This window comes from Glandiceps talaboti, chromosome 16 (genome assembly GCF_964340395.1).
Source record: "Glandiceps talaboti chromosome 16, keGlaTala1.1, whole genome shotgun sequence".
NCBI lineage: Eukaryota > Metazoa > Hemichordata > Enteropneusta > Spengelidae > Glandiceps > Glandiceps talaboti.
This window is the reverse complement of record NC_135564.1, coordinates 6,712,461-6,727,324: the sequence shown is the minus strand read 5'-3', so window position 1 is coordinate 6,727,324 and position 14,864 is coordinate 6,712,461. Positions and strand designations below refer to the sequence as shown.

The window sequence follows — 14,864 nt, the reverse complement described above, 5'->3', positions numbered from 1 at the left end:
TAGATATCAGAAATAGGTTCTACATGACCATATTCAGTGTTTTGTGATTGTTTAGAGCAATCTGTCACCTTGACCTTTAACCTTTATGGTAACAAGACTGTCTTCACCTTGACAGATGTTGAATTAATTACTCAGATATAAAACGACAACTAACAGATGGTAAAGGTTGCTCTCATTTTTTTTCGAGATAATTTGAAAAATATGATCATTTGGAAATTGGAAAGGGGCTACTTTACATTATTTTTGATGTGGTGGTTGAAAAGTTGGCCAGCAAAGAAAACTTGTGGTGATTTATCTCGTTGATTTACACAGCACGAGTGTTACTTTGACGTTCGCGTTAAACTAATTGTAATACGATACTGCTCCCGTTCAGTTTCATAATTTGGTTCTTTGGGACATCCCTGTCTAGTACAGATCTGTTTTTGGCTTCTAATTTCGAGAAAGGTGAACTTTCAATCCTACTCGCCGATTACGGTTACGTCATGGATGCAGAGAAATGCTCCTACGGTCGAAAGTTGGTTAACTTCTCTACTGGGACTCTATCTATACCGGATCGCTATTTTGAGGTCGATCGTACCCACCCAAAACGTTCTCATTCTTTAACTGTAAACAGTCTAAATGATGGCCTTAAACTTCGGCAAATAGGATTCGGTCTTCATCACACTGTTATTGGAGGAACCGCGCCATTTGTACTTCAGAATGTCGTTCAGAAGTCTCAGTCGGGTTGCTCTATATCTACAAATCGTGACCAACACTCCGATAAAAGTCAAAATGGAAGTCGTACACAGGAACACGAAAATGACCACCGGAACACGACACTCAATTCTCCTACCTTCTTACCAACCAACTATAGAGATCTGAATAACAACAGCATCAGTGACGTCAGAGAACACAGTCAAATGTTTACATCACCCTTATGTCATCTAAGTGCAGAGGGTAAGATAATATATTGATTTGATATATGTGTATTGGTGTTTATTTTTTCAATGAATGGATGGTGAGTGAAGAGAGGGGTGAAAGTAAAGATAAGGACAGTGATGTGATAGACACAGAGAGGGGAGGGAGAGACTAAACAGTGAGGGGGCGGAGAGGGAGGTAAGATGCAGAGAGATGAAAACAGAGAGAGGGGCTTTGAGACAGTGAGAGGTAACTGGAAACCAGGAGGTACACACTTCAAATTACAACGATTTCTCATAGAAAAAGAAAAGAAATGAAAACCAGCGTTTATCATATGCGACAACTTGAAAGGAAAATTCCTTGAAATCGCATGTGCTACAGTATTTCGAAATTAAATAATTTTACTACGTTAACTTTTACTTTTGTTAAAATAACAGTCCCAAAAACCATTCCTTTGACGTGGTTTCAAGTTTAGTTTAGCTTTTACTAGTTTGGCTAATTTCTGAACAGGCGAAGTAAGCGAAATAAAATTACTGATTACAGTGTTTCATATCACCGTCAATAAAAATGTCAGGCGATGCTTTTACCGCAAACAAGTATTTTACTTGATGAATGGCGTTATATGGGGAATTGTTATTTTCGTTATCTGATTCTTTTCATTTCTTACAATCCGCTCTAGTACATGAAAATTGGGGAGATCTGTAGTTGCGCGTGCGCATTTCACGTCATCGTTTCTGACAGGCCTTTCTTAACTTCCGAAACTGCCATATGAAAATGTTGTTTTTTGAACTTTTGAAATGATAGAAATAAAGCTAGGATTGTTTTCACTTCTGCATATGTCAAGTAACTTTCATCGCCGTTAATGAAGTATCCACCTGGAAATATTGGATTGTCAGCTGCAGGATGAAATATAGGTTTTCGTTACACACATATGTCGCGCGGGAAATTTCTGACGACAGATAGACTACTGGTGTGAATGTTAATTTTTTTGTTCGTTCATTTAGAAATCGCCATTTATATACTCAAGACAGAACTATTGTTTCTGTCTGTCACCGTTGAGGAAATTTATGTAGGAAGTTACTAAAACTAATATATAGAATATGCTGTGGGTTGACTGGGAGAAGGACCACATGTTCAAAATGTCAGTTTTTCATCTAGTTATTGTGATTTCCCCTCGGGATCAGTCTGAGATTGACACATCCAAGCATAGAACGCAAAATTATTTCCTTTCGGAAGGAAGGGATTAGGACTAACTGAAAATCATTTTTGATCTTACGCAACCCATTAACATATATTTTTTAGTTATTGGCGTTCTGGTGTTACTACGGAAAAACATAAAGTGAACTGTTAACTTTGATAAATCCTTGCAATCTATGGTCAGATACATAAACCCATTTCTGAAGACAGTGTCGTAATGATGTCAAAACGTAATTTTCCTTTGCATACACATTTTCATTATCTAGGAAATATAGTTGCTAAATGACGTTAGGGTTCACTTTGTTTTGTTTGGGTGTCCTTACACGTGCGCATATGAAACAGATAACTGCTTTAGTGCTGTCTAAAATGAACAGCAAATAAGGGCCATTTTGTTCTCGACAAACTGTTTCTATCTGTTTCCAGACAACCGTTTTTTATAGTATTACTTATATTTTGATCCTAATATCCTAACTGCATGGCGTCGGAATTGTATAATATTTCAACTTTTAATTTAAATTTTTGCAATTTTACCGGTAGTAGATACTGTCATAACTTAATATGCAGTAAATTAATAATATATTCATAGTTTGTTGCGTTGTGTTTTGTTTGTTTGTCATCATACAGGGTCACAGTCTCCAATGCCCTCTCCTCACAAGCGTAAAAATAAAAGTCGACGTCCTCGGACAGCTTATACGAAAGACCAGTTAAAGACACTTGAAAACGAATTTCAACAACAGAAATATTTGACAGTGGCCAAGAGATTAGAATTATCGGAAAAGTTGGACCTATCCGAAAACCAGGTGAGTACACGTTCTTCGTTAGAGCGCCCCCTTTCGTCGTAAGAAGACAATTTTGGTTACGTTCTAATCAAATTCTTCATATGGTTTGGGCACACGTACAGTCGCATACACTATCTACAGTGACGGTGCCACATCATCAAAAATATAGTTACCTGAAACACTAAGATAATAGCAGGCGTTTTCTTGACAGTTGGGAAGTTTGAATTATCGTAATAAACCACAGCCTCTTTTACGGCACCGTCTAAGACGCACCTTTATTTCGCAGTGTCGCGGAAGAAATAACAGTTCTGGTTTACGAGGATGGTTTCAATTAGATACCTAGACAAGCAAAGTCACAAATACGATGGACCGAAACTTTGACAGTCTCTGGTTCGCCAATAGCGAAATGGACCGAGTCATTTGTACCGCTGCCGTAAAAAAGCTCGGGCGTGCTTTTAAATTTACATGTCGTTAAAGTTACTTGGTCTGCAACTGAATGCTTTTACATTATTTCGATGCACATTAAATACTTACGCAAAACTACTCTAGTACAAGTGTAAAAAGGATACATGACGTGAATTGTATGAAAATTCATCTTCCGGCGTTGTTTCTGAGCGATAAAGTTTGAGTTGACCCCACGGCAGAATATGTATGACCCGCCATGATTCAAAACGTTCAGAATCGATCACCTGACAACCACATGTAATGAGCATGCGCAGAAGTAATTTATGCGGTGACCTAGCTCGGTGACCTATGCCCGGCCGGCCCAGGATCGGAACGTGACCCAGCCATGTCAGATGTAAGTATATAAACAAATACACGTGTTTCTAACCAGTGTTTTCGAGATCTTTCCACCACATATTGCAAATCTGTAAATGTGTCATCGCTTGATGAGAATATGTAGACGATTTGTGCAAATAGTAAAATCTTTATTGTGTGTGACATCGTGATGGCATGGGCTCTAGATCTAATAAACTGGTGATTTGTTTGCACAAACCAAGTTTTATGGCCATCAAAGTACAAAAACAATTGCGTTGTGTGAAGGTCAAAGTTATTTGGGACATTTAACGAGCAGAAAGCATTACTTTTGCCGACAAATCGAACCAGAATTTACAAATACAATTGTGTTTCAGGAAACTTCCATTTGAAATAAATGCAAGAATGCAACTTTTTTGGCTGCAATTTTTGTGCATTGTATTGATTATTTCCCCAATGTGTGTCATGATACTCATTGATAGGTCCCATACTATTCCAAATTTTTTTTTTATTTTCCTTTAATCTGTCCATTATCAAATGTATGCAAAATATATGTATTGTTTCATTATCTTCAAGTAAATACATGTAATAAAGTACATAAGGGAGTGTCCAGATTTTACTTCAACTTTCCACTTTGCCTTGTGTATTTTTTTCAAGCCCCCCCCCCCCACAAAAACTTGGGAAAAATTGATGCCCCCCCCCTGCAAGTACTTTATTTTTCCATGCCCCCCCCCCCCATAGACTCACACATATATACAAACACACTTTGTGGAGTCATGATGGGTGAATGGTTAGTGTGGCTTGAAATCTACAGATTGCAGGTTCGAGCCCTGTTGCTGCCTGCTGTTTATTTTTGAGTGGCTAAAGTCCTTGGGCAAGATTTGAACCATGACTGTGCCTCAGTCAAACCAGCTGTATAACTGGGGACCTGGTAGGATGTAGGTTGCAATGTGAAGGCTTTAATCCTATGCGCTTAAATGGCTGCAATGGATTGTATGCTCCCCAGGGAGTTGAGGAAGACTAAAGGGCCGCTGTGCCGTTTCCGAGCCAGGGGTAATAATTAAAGCACTTTGAGCATGTAGTGTGAAAGCACTATATAAGAACATTATTATTACACATACACAACATGTATGTATGTATGTATGTATGTATGTATGTATGTATGTATGTATGTATGTATGTATGTATGTATGTATGTATGTGTGTATGTATGTATGTATGTATGTAAGTGCTACTTTTCTTTCTTCAGGCTAGTTTTAGTGGTTTGGAAGAGGGTGCTGTATGCAGGACAGGAAGGGGTAACAGGGTAGGGTTAGGGAAGGTAGTATGCCTACCATTGGCGATATTGACAACCAATTACAAGACAGACAACAAAGAATGGAAGTAAGAACATATGTTCATTTTTAACAATAGTACATCATAGAACCTCAAGGGTCTATGAGTACATATATATTTAATAGCTGACCACAGAATGAACATGACATTATTCACATCTCACAAACGCTTCTTTCAAAGCTGCACTAGCAGCTTCTGAAATGTTTGTTGTCCATATTTTTGTTAGATGTAATGACTTCCTAATGATATTGTCCACCCTAATGACCACTATACAATCACAGGTGGTGAAACATACAGTATCTGTACACACACTATAAATCCAAACCAAATAATCTGTTGTTACAATTGTAGTTATCCAATGACATCACAATTTCAACCTAATACTGTACTGCTTGGATGAAAACAATGTTACTGATTTCTAATCGTGGGCTGTCCAATCAAAAAAAAAACATTTCAGTTACAGTTAGTGATGTTTTCATCTCGATCTACATTTACTATTCTGTGTTGTTTACAGTTTTAGTATTACAGGTTGTTAATCAGCTACAAGCACTATTTCAATATTTGTATTATGACCTCCACTGGACCTCTAGTGACAATAAAATTGAAACGAAAGTAAATGTACATTCTCAATGTGATATCCAAGTTTTTTACTGTAAGTCATAAGTTATCAAGGCCTTGAATTAGATTAGGAACCATGCATACAATGTACAGGAAACAACTATTCTGATATCAAGAGACAAACACACATTCACAATTTATGAAGACTATGCTACATTTGAGCATAGATGTTCATGAACTCTGGATTCATTAGTATCTAATGGAAATTTCTACATACATTAACAATATTTCTTAGAAGCAAATCCCACATTTTCACCGACATCTTGTTAGCACTGTACTACTATGGGCTGTTTGTACCTGTCCCAAAGAAATGTGAAACAAGGTGGAGTGGTACAGCTTATTAAGGATCTGTACATACAAGCTTCCCAAATTAGGGAGCCTTCAGTATTGACAGGGTGAAGGGCCAGAGGAAATCACACATGATCTGTTAAGTAAAACATGACCCTCCTCCCCCCATTTGTAAAAAGTGACCCTCCCCTTTGTCCCATTTTGTAAAACATGACCCTCCCCATGACAATTCCATAAACTGAATGTTAATCAATCTTCCCATTATATGTATACACTCACTGTTGCAGTTTTTGGACAGACTCTGTTTTCGGACAGATATCAACTCGTCCCATGATCCTTGTTGTTTTCTTTTGAACTATCATATTGTCATGCTCAAGCACTCATACGAAAGATCAAGCGATACAAAAGCTTTGATTCAACACTAATTTTGTGGTATCAGTTCTGAGAGCACTAATATTGGTGATCACAAAGTTACCATATGTAACAACACTGTCATAGTTGCCAGTGCTTTTTGCATTGTGAGTGATAAGGTGAGATGGTACAATCAATAAAATGCATCATTTTATAGACAATTTTCTTACATTATATGTATTTGTACTTTGGCATGTAAAAGACTCGTAAAAGTAAATGATGAGTGTTCATCTCACTTTTACATCTCAAAACACACAAAACAAATTGACAATCATTGAATCTTAAATTTGGTCACAAAACTACATATTGTAAAATGTGACCCTCCCCTAAACATTACTATCCAAAATATGACCCCCAAGAACAGGTTTGTAAAATGTGACCCACCCCCTGATTCCTTTGGCCCTACCCTACCTGTAAATACTGATGGCTCCCTTAGTATGTCCCGTGATGTCACAACCTGTTGGTAATCATATCGTGATGATACATGGTATGGCCCATTGCAGTACACCCTAGAAAATACTGACAAGACATCAGAAAAAATTTGGGCCTCACTTCCTAAAAATTATTATCATACTGTGAGCGGCCGTGTCCCTTTGAATGCTGCATGACAGCCATGCACCTTTTCACAATCATGCTAAATTAGAAGTACCTTCATGAACTCCTGTCATTTAAAAGTAACTGTAATGACAAATGAATAGTAGTCTCTGGTTACATCACAAATGACAGCAGATGATAACATTGGAACTGTGATTCAACCAAAATAACACATCTAAACAAATCAAACTGGATCAATTGAATGGTTTATGAAGATTACACAAACCAAAGTTTGCATAAATGTATTAAATGTAACAAATAAACATGTACATGAAGTATATGCAGCATTATGGATGGATTCACTTATTGCTATAAAGTTGAAAATCAAAAGAACTGCACTATTCTTCCTTTCAAAATGTCCTATTTCATACCATATAACTCATGATTTTAGACATTGTCCTCCATATAAACTAAAAAAAGACCTATTTTTCCTTTACAGGACTTTAATTTTCTTGTACCAAATGAGGCTGTTCTAGCAATAGCCAGAAGATGGCGACAAGAATTTTTGCAGTAGATGATGTTGAAGATAACAATGATGCCAACAGCATGCTGCTTACACAAATTTTGTTCTTTGGCAACATGGTAGACTAGGGGTTGGCAACCATGTTGTTGTTCCAAGCTGTTGTGTCTGGGTGATAAGGGACAGATACCCTGACCCATTCTTAACATACACTGGATTTAGACAATCCAGACTTCAGTGAATGCATAGTGAATCAAGGTCGCCTCGACACTTGCATTTCTACCAATGATGCTGTTGGGGGTGGAGATATGGGAGCAAGATTTCTTGACAGTCATCTAGGGTCACTGGCTTCCAGTTCCTTCCTTTGCTTCATTCCTTGTCAGTCAAGTAGTCTTGTGTCCACTATTAGTTTCTTCAAGGCAAGCAAATGTGGGTATGTTTTCTCCACTTTGAGAGGTGTGATAGCCCATCTACAACTCTTTTTTTTTTGGAATACTCTGTGGTGGCTAAAATTCATAATACAGGAAAAGAGACAAAATTTGTTGTTACAATAAGCATTCATGTTAATGCAGTTTTAGCCTGTGTATGGCACTTGATTTACAATTTTGCTAGTGTCTACTATCCTGCTTGTGCTATTTGCAGTTTATTCTATTAGCCACACCTAAACAAATAACATTACAAAAATACATACCTGTATGCTTGTCATATAATGTATTACTAGCAGGACAGTAGATAGGAGTTACTAAAGTTGCAGACTCAGTGCTGCAGGCATGCTACTATAATTTGGTGTATCATTCAACACTAATCTCTCAGCCTTCCGAGTTTGCCTTTCACCAGCTGTTCAAAACATATCTACAAATCTTTCCCTCCCTGGTGATTATTATAACAGATTTGATTATTGCCTTAGTTATTCTACTACACATATCACACACACACACACACACACACACGCACACACACACACACACACACACACACACAAAACTAACAGCTTCACTTAGAAAAATGTTAACTCTGTGCATACTTGGTGTTGTGTCAAGTAGAAAGCCATGTTTGAGTGTAGCCAAATTTACATGATTGACATTTTTTTATTATAGTGATTACATGATAGACTTGTACATTTCAACAGAAAAACTCATCACAAGTGGGTAGTTCAGCACAGCTTGTGATATGCTGCTTGGTCAAATAGTGTTGTAATCTATGTTCATTATAGTAGTGTGTGTGTGTGTGTGTGTGTGTGTGTGTGTGTGTGTATCATTTTGAATACACTTTTTGACATTGATGAGACTCTATATTTCTGTCTTAGTGGTTAACTAGACTGGATAATTTTTGTATTGAAATATTGTACCAGTTTAGACTTCATCCAATGTTCTTCCTTTGACATGATTTACCTAATATGTACTAAGTATATTTCTGATACATGTATATATGTTTATATTAAAAGAGAACTATTTATTGTTACCGAATCACTCCTTCCCTTGTCCTCAGTAAATCTCTGTCAACATGTACATTGTGATCTAGAGCTGCAAGCAAGTTTCTTGCCCTGTAAACGGGTGGTGTATTTGCTGAGTGCTTAGATGCATACATCAATCATTCAATGTATGTTGGTGAATTCCAGGTCTGAAGTTGTCCTGAAAACAAATACACAGAACAGTATATAAGGTCTCCACTATGGAAGTGCCTATTCAAAATTGGCTGTGAGCACCATGCATACTCAACATGTTCAGCTTGACATTTCTGTGAGAATAAGAAACACAACACAACAACCTTTATTGGCTTTGTTATATCACATTGATTTACAGCTAAAATAACATAGGCTTGGTGATTCACTCATGGAAAATTATGTTTTTGACACAGAACTAGACATAGTTAAACTCTACACTAACAATAACAGAGACAACAACACAGTAGGATCCTTAGTATTGCTATTCTTTCACAGTGTAGTAAAAGCAGGCTTCTAGTGAAAACATTACACATGATGGTTTTTAATGGCTGCAGTTGTTTATTTTCTAACTGATAATCTACATTTCAACTTGACTACTTCTACATCACACTGCACAGCACCTATGTAATTATTTCTTTTACATTACAAGCTGTCTGAGGGTGTGCATTTAACAGTTATTTCACATGAGTGAAACACCAAGCCTACATCATTTTAGCTGTACTTATTGGTACATGGTACACAGAAAACATACAATTTAATTTTATTTCTTTGTTTGGTTATGGAGCATGCAGTAATGGTCTAAAATTGACACGGTCAATAACTTGAAAATAGCATCAAAGGTTTAACTAGTAATGATAGCTAGAACACATGATTATTCAATACTTTCCAATCAAGCGTGTTACAGTAATGCTAAACACAATATTTTTTACAATTTTGGGATGAATTCAAGCATGTGATCACAACCTAAACACATGATTATATCTACGTCAGTAGGGATGAAGTCAAGCATGCGATCACAGCATAAACACAAGGACTATATCAACGTTAGTACTAGTAGGGTGATTTGACTACTGAATAGAGTACAGTGCCTGATGTAGCTCAATAGGAATGCTGCTTTCAAAACTGAAACAAAACCACTTGTGATCTTTTTCAAAAATACATTCATTTCCATGGTTTTAACAAAGATTGGTAAAATGCCAAAAGTATGTACACTTTGATCATTGGTATCTGTCCTATACACATATTGAGAATGTGATAGGTTTCATTCATACCTTTCAATTTCTTAAAGCACTCCAGTATATTAGGATGGTGTAGTATCAAAACCCAAGTCAACATCATATCGGTGATTGAAATATAGATCACCATGAATATTACATGGTTGTCATTCCTCCAATATACTCACCCACTTCAAGTATAAGGCAGAACCAACGAATTCATTAGAAATATTGATTTCACCATTGCAGTCAGCTACTGTGCACACCAAGGAAACTCTGGCTTGAGCTGAGTAACTGCTTCAGATACACAAGGCACAATCCATAGTATCACTGAGCAAAGAATCTTTGTCCTCATCACTTTGAACATGTTGAATTCCTTGAACTTGACTTGTGTTATTAGTACTGTCAAGACTTTCATCTTTATTGTCACTTACTGTCAATATCAACATCAGCATCTTCATCATCTGGCTCTATATGTCCATCATCCCTACAAAATATTGACAATTATTATTTATCTTGTGAATCACCCTCTAACACTAACCACAGGGGCAGCGAACATGTAATTGTTTGATCCATAGATCAACTGATCGATCGTTTTATTGATTGATTTATTATTTGGTTGAATGATTGATTGATTGAATGATCAATTTTTGTGGTGCAATAAAAATTATTTTGTGTGTGATATTGATCAAGTCACTCATTTAGTTCTCTTTTCCTATCTACTTTTCTCTCTTTCAGTTGTATGTAATTCTCTCTTTATTGACTAAATAAAGATGCCATATCCATTCTTCTCCTCTGATCTAAATTAAAACACCATTAATTTCATAATTGGCGAGAGATCACTCACAATAACAGTTTGCTTTATTACACTAGACAAACAGTTGAAGAAGGTGCTAAAGGCAGTGTGAAAGCATACCTTGTCTCAGATGACACCCTCACCTACAGTATATGTTGACCATGTTACCATTGTCAAAGTGACCCATGAGCCTAGCGACTAAGAATTTAAGATAGTCATTCGCAAACATGGCCGCAACAAGGAGTGAACTGGTCATCAGAAGTAACACAAGCAATCATGGATAGTAAGAAGGCGTCTGATCTTGAACTGTGACTCTTAAAACGCATCAAAACATGTCGAAAATAATGATGCAGTCTAGATTGTTCAGCTAATCGATGCGTCGTCTCATCATGATATCTTTGTAGACTACCTCAAAATCTCCTACGTGTCAACATTTGTCTCCGAAAACGTATTGGCAGAATTGTAGTGAGTTTTATATCGCCACAAAACTCAATGAGTGAATTGATCAATATCCAACATAAAATAAGTCATATTGCACCACAAAGATTGATCATTCAACCAAATAATAATCAATCAATTGATACGCAGTAACAAATACATTCACTCTACTCCACCACATCACTGTATGTACACGTACACTGTCAATATCAAAATAAATTTCATACAATGTACATATACTCACAGCATAGTTATATTGAAGCTTGGTTCATACTAGTCTGAATCTTCTTCACCGGACTCTTCTAAGTCATTACTCTCAGCATGTTTCAAAGAAACCTGTTAGTGATAAATGAAATAAAACAGATATGTAACATAATGACACATTCCTAGTACCAGTTCTTTGTATGTACAACTAGACACAACAAACTATTTGGCAAGTATAACCATGTAATCTGCAATGAATCTGATGTAACGCAAGCTTGTACATCATGTGGTAAGCAATCATGTGAGTACTTCCTCAAATGGATCAATGAATGATTCTGACATAATCTTGCACTTGCACTTTGTGTTCGACAGGTGCTGTAGGTAAAATACAGAATTTGTGAGACATGAGGAACAGGGTAAAAACACAAAGAAGCACATCCATGTTGTATGACCAATAAATATAACATGTTCATGTTCGCTATGAATGTTAAAATAATCATTACCATTTGTATGTATTTTACCAGTATCTACAATGTACATGTATTTCCACATATGTACGATATGAAATGCAATTGATCATCATAAATTATGTACCTTTCACTTTGTGCTTGTGCCTTGGAGGAAGTTGCAGTCAGGTGTACATTCTTGATGGAGGATTCACAACTGTACTACTACAGGTGATTTCTGATATAACACATTAATTCCTGACATGATAGAACCCCTGTGAAGGAAAGAAAACCAAATGTTCAATGATGCAACAAACATTGGTCAACCTGTAGTCGTGTTCACAGCTACATGTATGACTTGATCCAAATAGTCATATTACGAATACATGTAACAGCCAGAATTTTTTTAATGCCCACATACACGTCTAAACTGCCTCCTTGCGAAATGCAAACCCACAACATGGCTAGTAAATTACTAAGAATATTAAGTCTGATAACTGTTCATGCCAGTGATATTTTGGACAAAGTGGTCTGTTATTGATAACATGGGAAAGCAACAGAAATATTTGACAACAATACATTGTACATTTGTATGTCATATGTTATGTATAACTAGAAATCTTACCTATCAGATTCCATTGATAAAAATTTAGACATATCTGGACCACTCATTTGACCCAACATCTGCACACCTTCACCTCAGTGACCAGTTGTTGTGTTGATGTTTGAGGCACTGTGCGTCCACTTCTACAATGAGCACAAAATGCACACACTATAATAGTAATATTGTTGGTAGCCAATTCAAAAATGAAATATGTCTATTTTTTTTAAATGTAGAGTATAATGTACACATTAACAATGATAAAAAGATATCAATATGGTTTGAAAGAAACTGTACATGATTTGCAAAAATGTACAAACAAATTCAATATTACATTGTATTTACTCTAATGTTCTGAGTGCCATAGCTTTGTGTAAATACAAAAAGTTAGTAAGATATGAGTCAGCAATATTTATAAAATGTGATTGATAAAAATAAAACATTAAATTACATGTAAAGAAATGTTTTCCTCACTTTACAATATATTATGGTTGCTTCTGAATACAATAAACATACTGTTCATACAGTTATTAAAAACTGTGCATGGTTTTATTAAACTACATGGTTGTAACTTTCAGTTTTATGCATAGAATAATGGTTAGATAATAAATGGCAGAATAGTTTGTGTAATAATTTAAAATCAAAATTATGATTCATATTCTCTATACATACTTGATCTGTTGAAATTGGCCAACTCTTCCTGTAGTAGCTTGGGAAGTACTGGCTACTGGCTGTGATGTATCTTTTCCCTCAGCAAGTACTCTGCCTTTACTGGGTTGATGATCATAGTACCTATGTAAAATTGGAAACAATCACAATAATACATTAGACATTTAGAAAAACAAAACCCCAAAAAACAGAAAATATTGAAATGTTTAGGGAAGGAAAATAAGCACATATACCAACGTTAGACTCGTAATTTTCAAAACTAACATTTACGTGTAGCTCTAGAGTGGTGTCAAGTAAACACACCAAAATTACCTTCTTCCAGAATTTGAGTTTTGGAGTATTAAAAACTGTAGTGATAGCAAAATATTGGTGCACTAATACTACATTTTTTGTATTTCTAAAACTCAAAGTTATTGTTCATATAAAACATCAATGTATGCTATAGTATTGTACTATGATCAAAATAAGAATAGTACACTACAATGGTGGTTGTTGTCTTTATCATTCTTACAAGCTATACTAGCAAGATAGAACATCAACTCTACCGTACATACAACTGTGAGAATGCAGTATTGTCCATTGTGGTTTGGACAGCCTGTCACCAATTTTACCACAATTAGTAGTTACATAAACAACGGGTCATCATTTTACAAAGACAAAACATCACAGGTTTGCAGCTGTGTGTATTTTAGTCGTACCATAACTACTACTAAAAGTATACGAGCGTTATAGCGCCATGCTTTCGCCAATGTCATAAACATAAATGTGGTGTCACAAACAAACAAATATTCATGCTTTTTCGCCAATGTCATAAACGTAAATGTGGTGTCACAAACAAACAACTATTCACTGTATCTGCGTTAAAGATTTCAATTCTAAAATACCCTTGCATGTGAGTGATATACTCGCTAAATTTCAACAAATGCATCAATACACGAATGTAAACACAACCCAGCTGTTCATTCACAGACAGGAAATGCGTATGTACTTGCACTAGTTACAGCTCTATATACTTACCAGTCTAAAAGAAACTCCGAGACTTTCCAGTGAAATTGTAGCGAATTTGCCTCTTTCAGTGCTTTCCAGCGGTCGATCTGTCCAAATATATTTATTTTGCCGATGGACGATTTTGTTTTCCTTCGTTTCCTGGCTGAATCCGTAAGAGTTGGACGACCTTGCATCTGTACTGTTGGTGTCTGCCATGTTGAAGAGGTCGTAGTGAGTGCGCATGCGCATATTTGCGTTCAAACCAAAACCGTTAGGTGACCGGGTCAAATTCTCGCGTTTGAACATCGATGTTACTGGTTTGAACGGGGTCAGGGGTCGATTAAAAAAACGTACCATTTAATCAGATATCGTATCACAGCAGTTTATTGCGTACAGGTTTGCCAGTGACTAACCGCTGTTTAGACAAGTTACAGTAAGTGGTATAATATAAGTAACCTTTAAAAAGGAAACAAAAATGCAAAGAAATACGCAAAAGTTGCAGACCATGTCCCTTTAATATTAGACCAGGTCCAGTATCAATCACTATCATTATCGTCATATATTATGTACATACTTTGAGGGTTATGTAGAGCAATGATTTCTTGGGCAATGTGTTTGAAATCATTCTCACATGCCCATTGCAATGTGATGAACGATTCGACCATGAAATTCGTTGATAACACAACAAAATTACATATCTTTTTGTCAGTTTTGTACTCAAAGTTTTGGC

General features: G+C 36.2%; 1 protein-coding gene across 1 annotated transcript; it reads right to left on the bottom strand.

Annotated features, from left to right (window-relative positions):
* Positions 1-4,989: 4,989 nt before the first annotated feature.
* Positions 4,990-14,381, bottom strand: LOC144447267 (uncharacterized). The gene is made up of 8 exons (XM_078137184.1): positions 14,165-14,381; positions 13,151-13,270; positions 12,503-12,624; positions 12,026-12,152; positions 11,472-11,563; positions 10,182-10,480; positions 8,798-8,966; positions 4,990-7,841 (listed from the first exon to the last, which is right to left on the bottom strand). Exons 1-3 carry the CDS (start codon positions 14,326-14,328, stop codon positions 12,546-12,548), a joined length of 363 nt encoding a protein of 120 aa, XP_077993310.1. The 5' UTR covers positions 14,329-14,381; the 3' UTR covers positions 4,990-7,841; positions 8,798-8,966; positions 10,182-10,480; positions 11,472-11,563; positions 12,026-12,152; positions 12,503-12,545.
* Between the last annotated feature and the right edge of the window lie 483 nt (positions 14,382-14,864).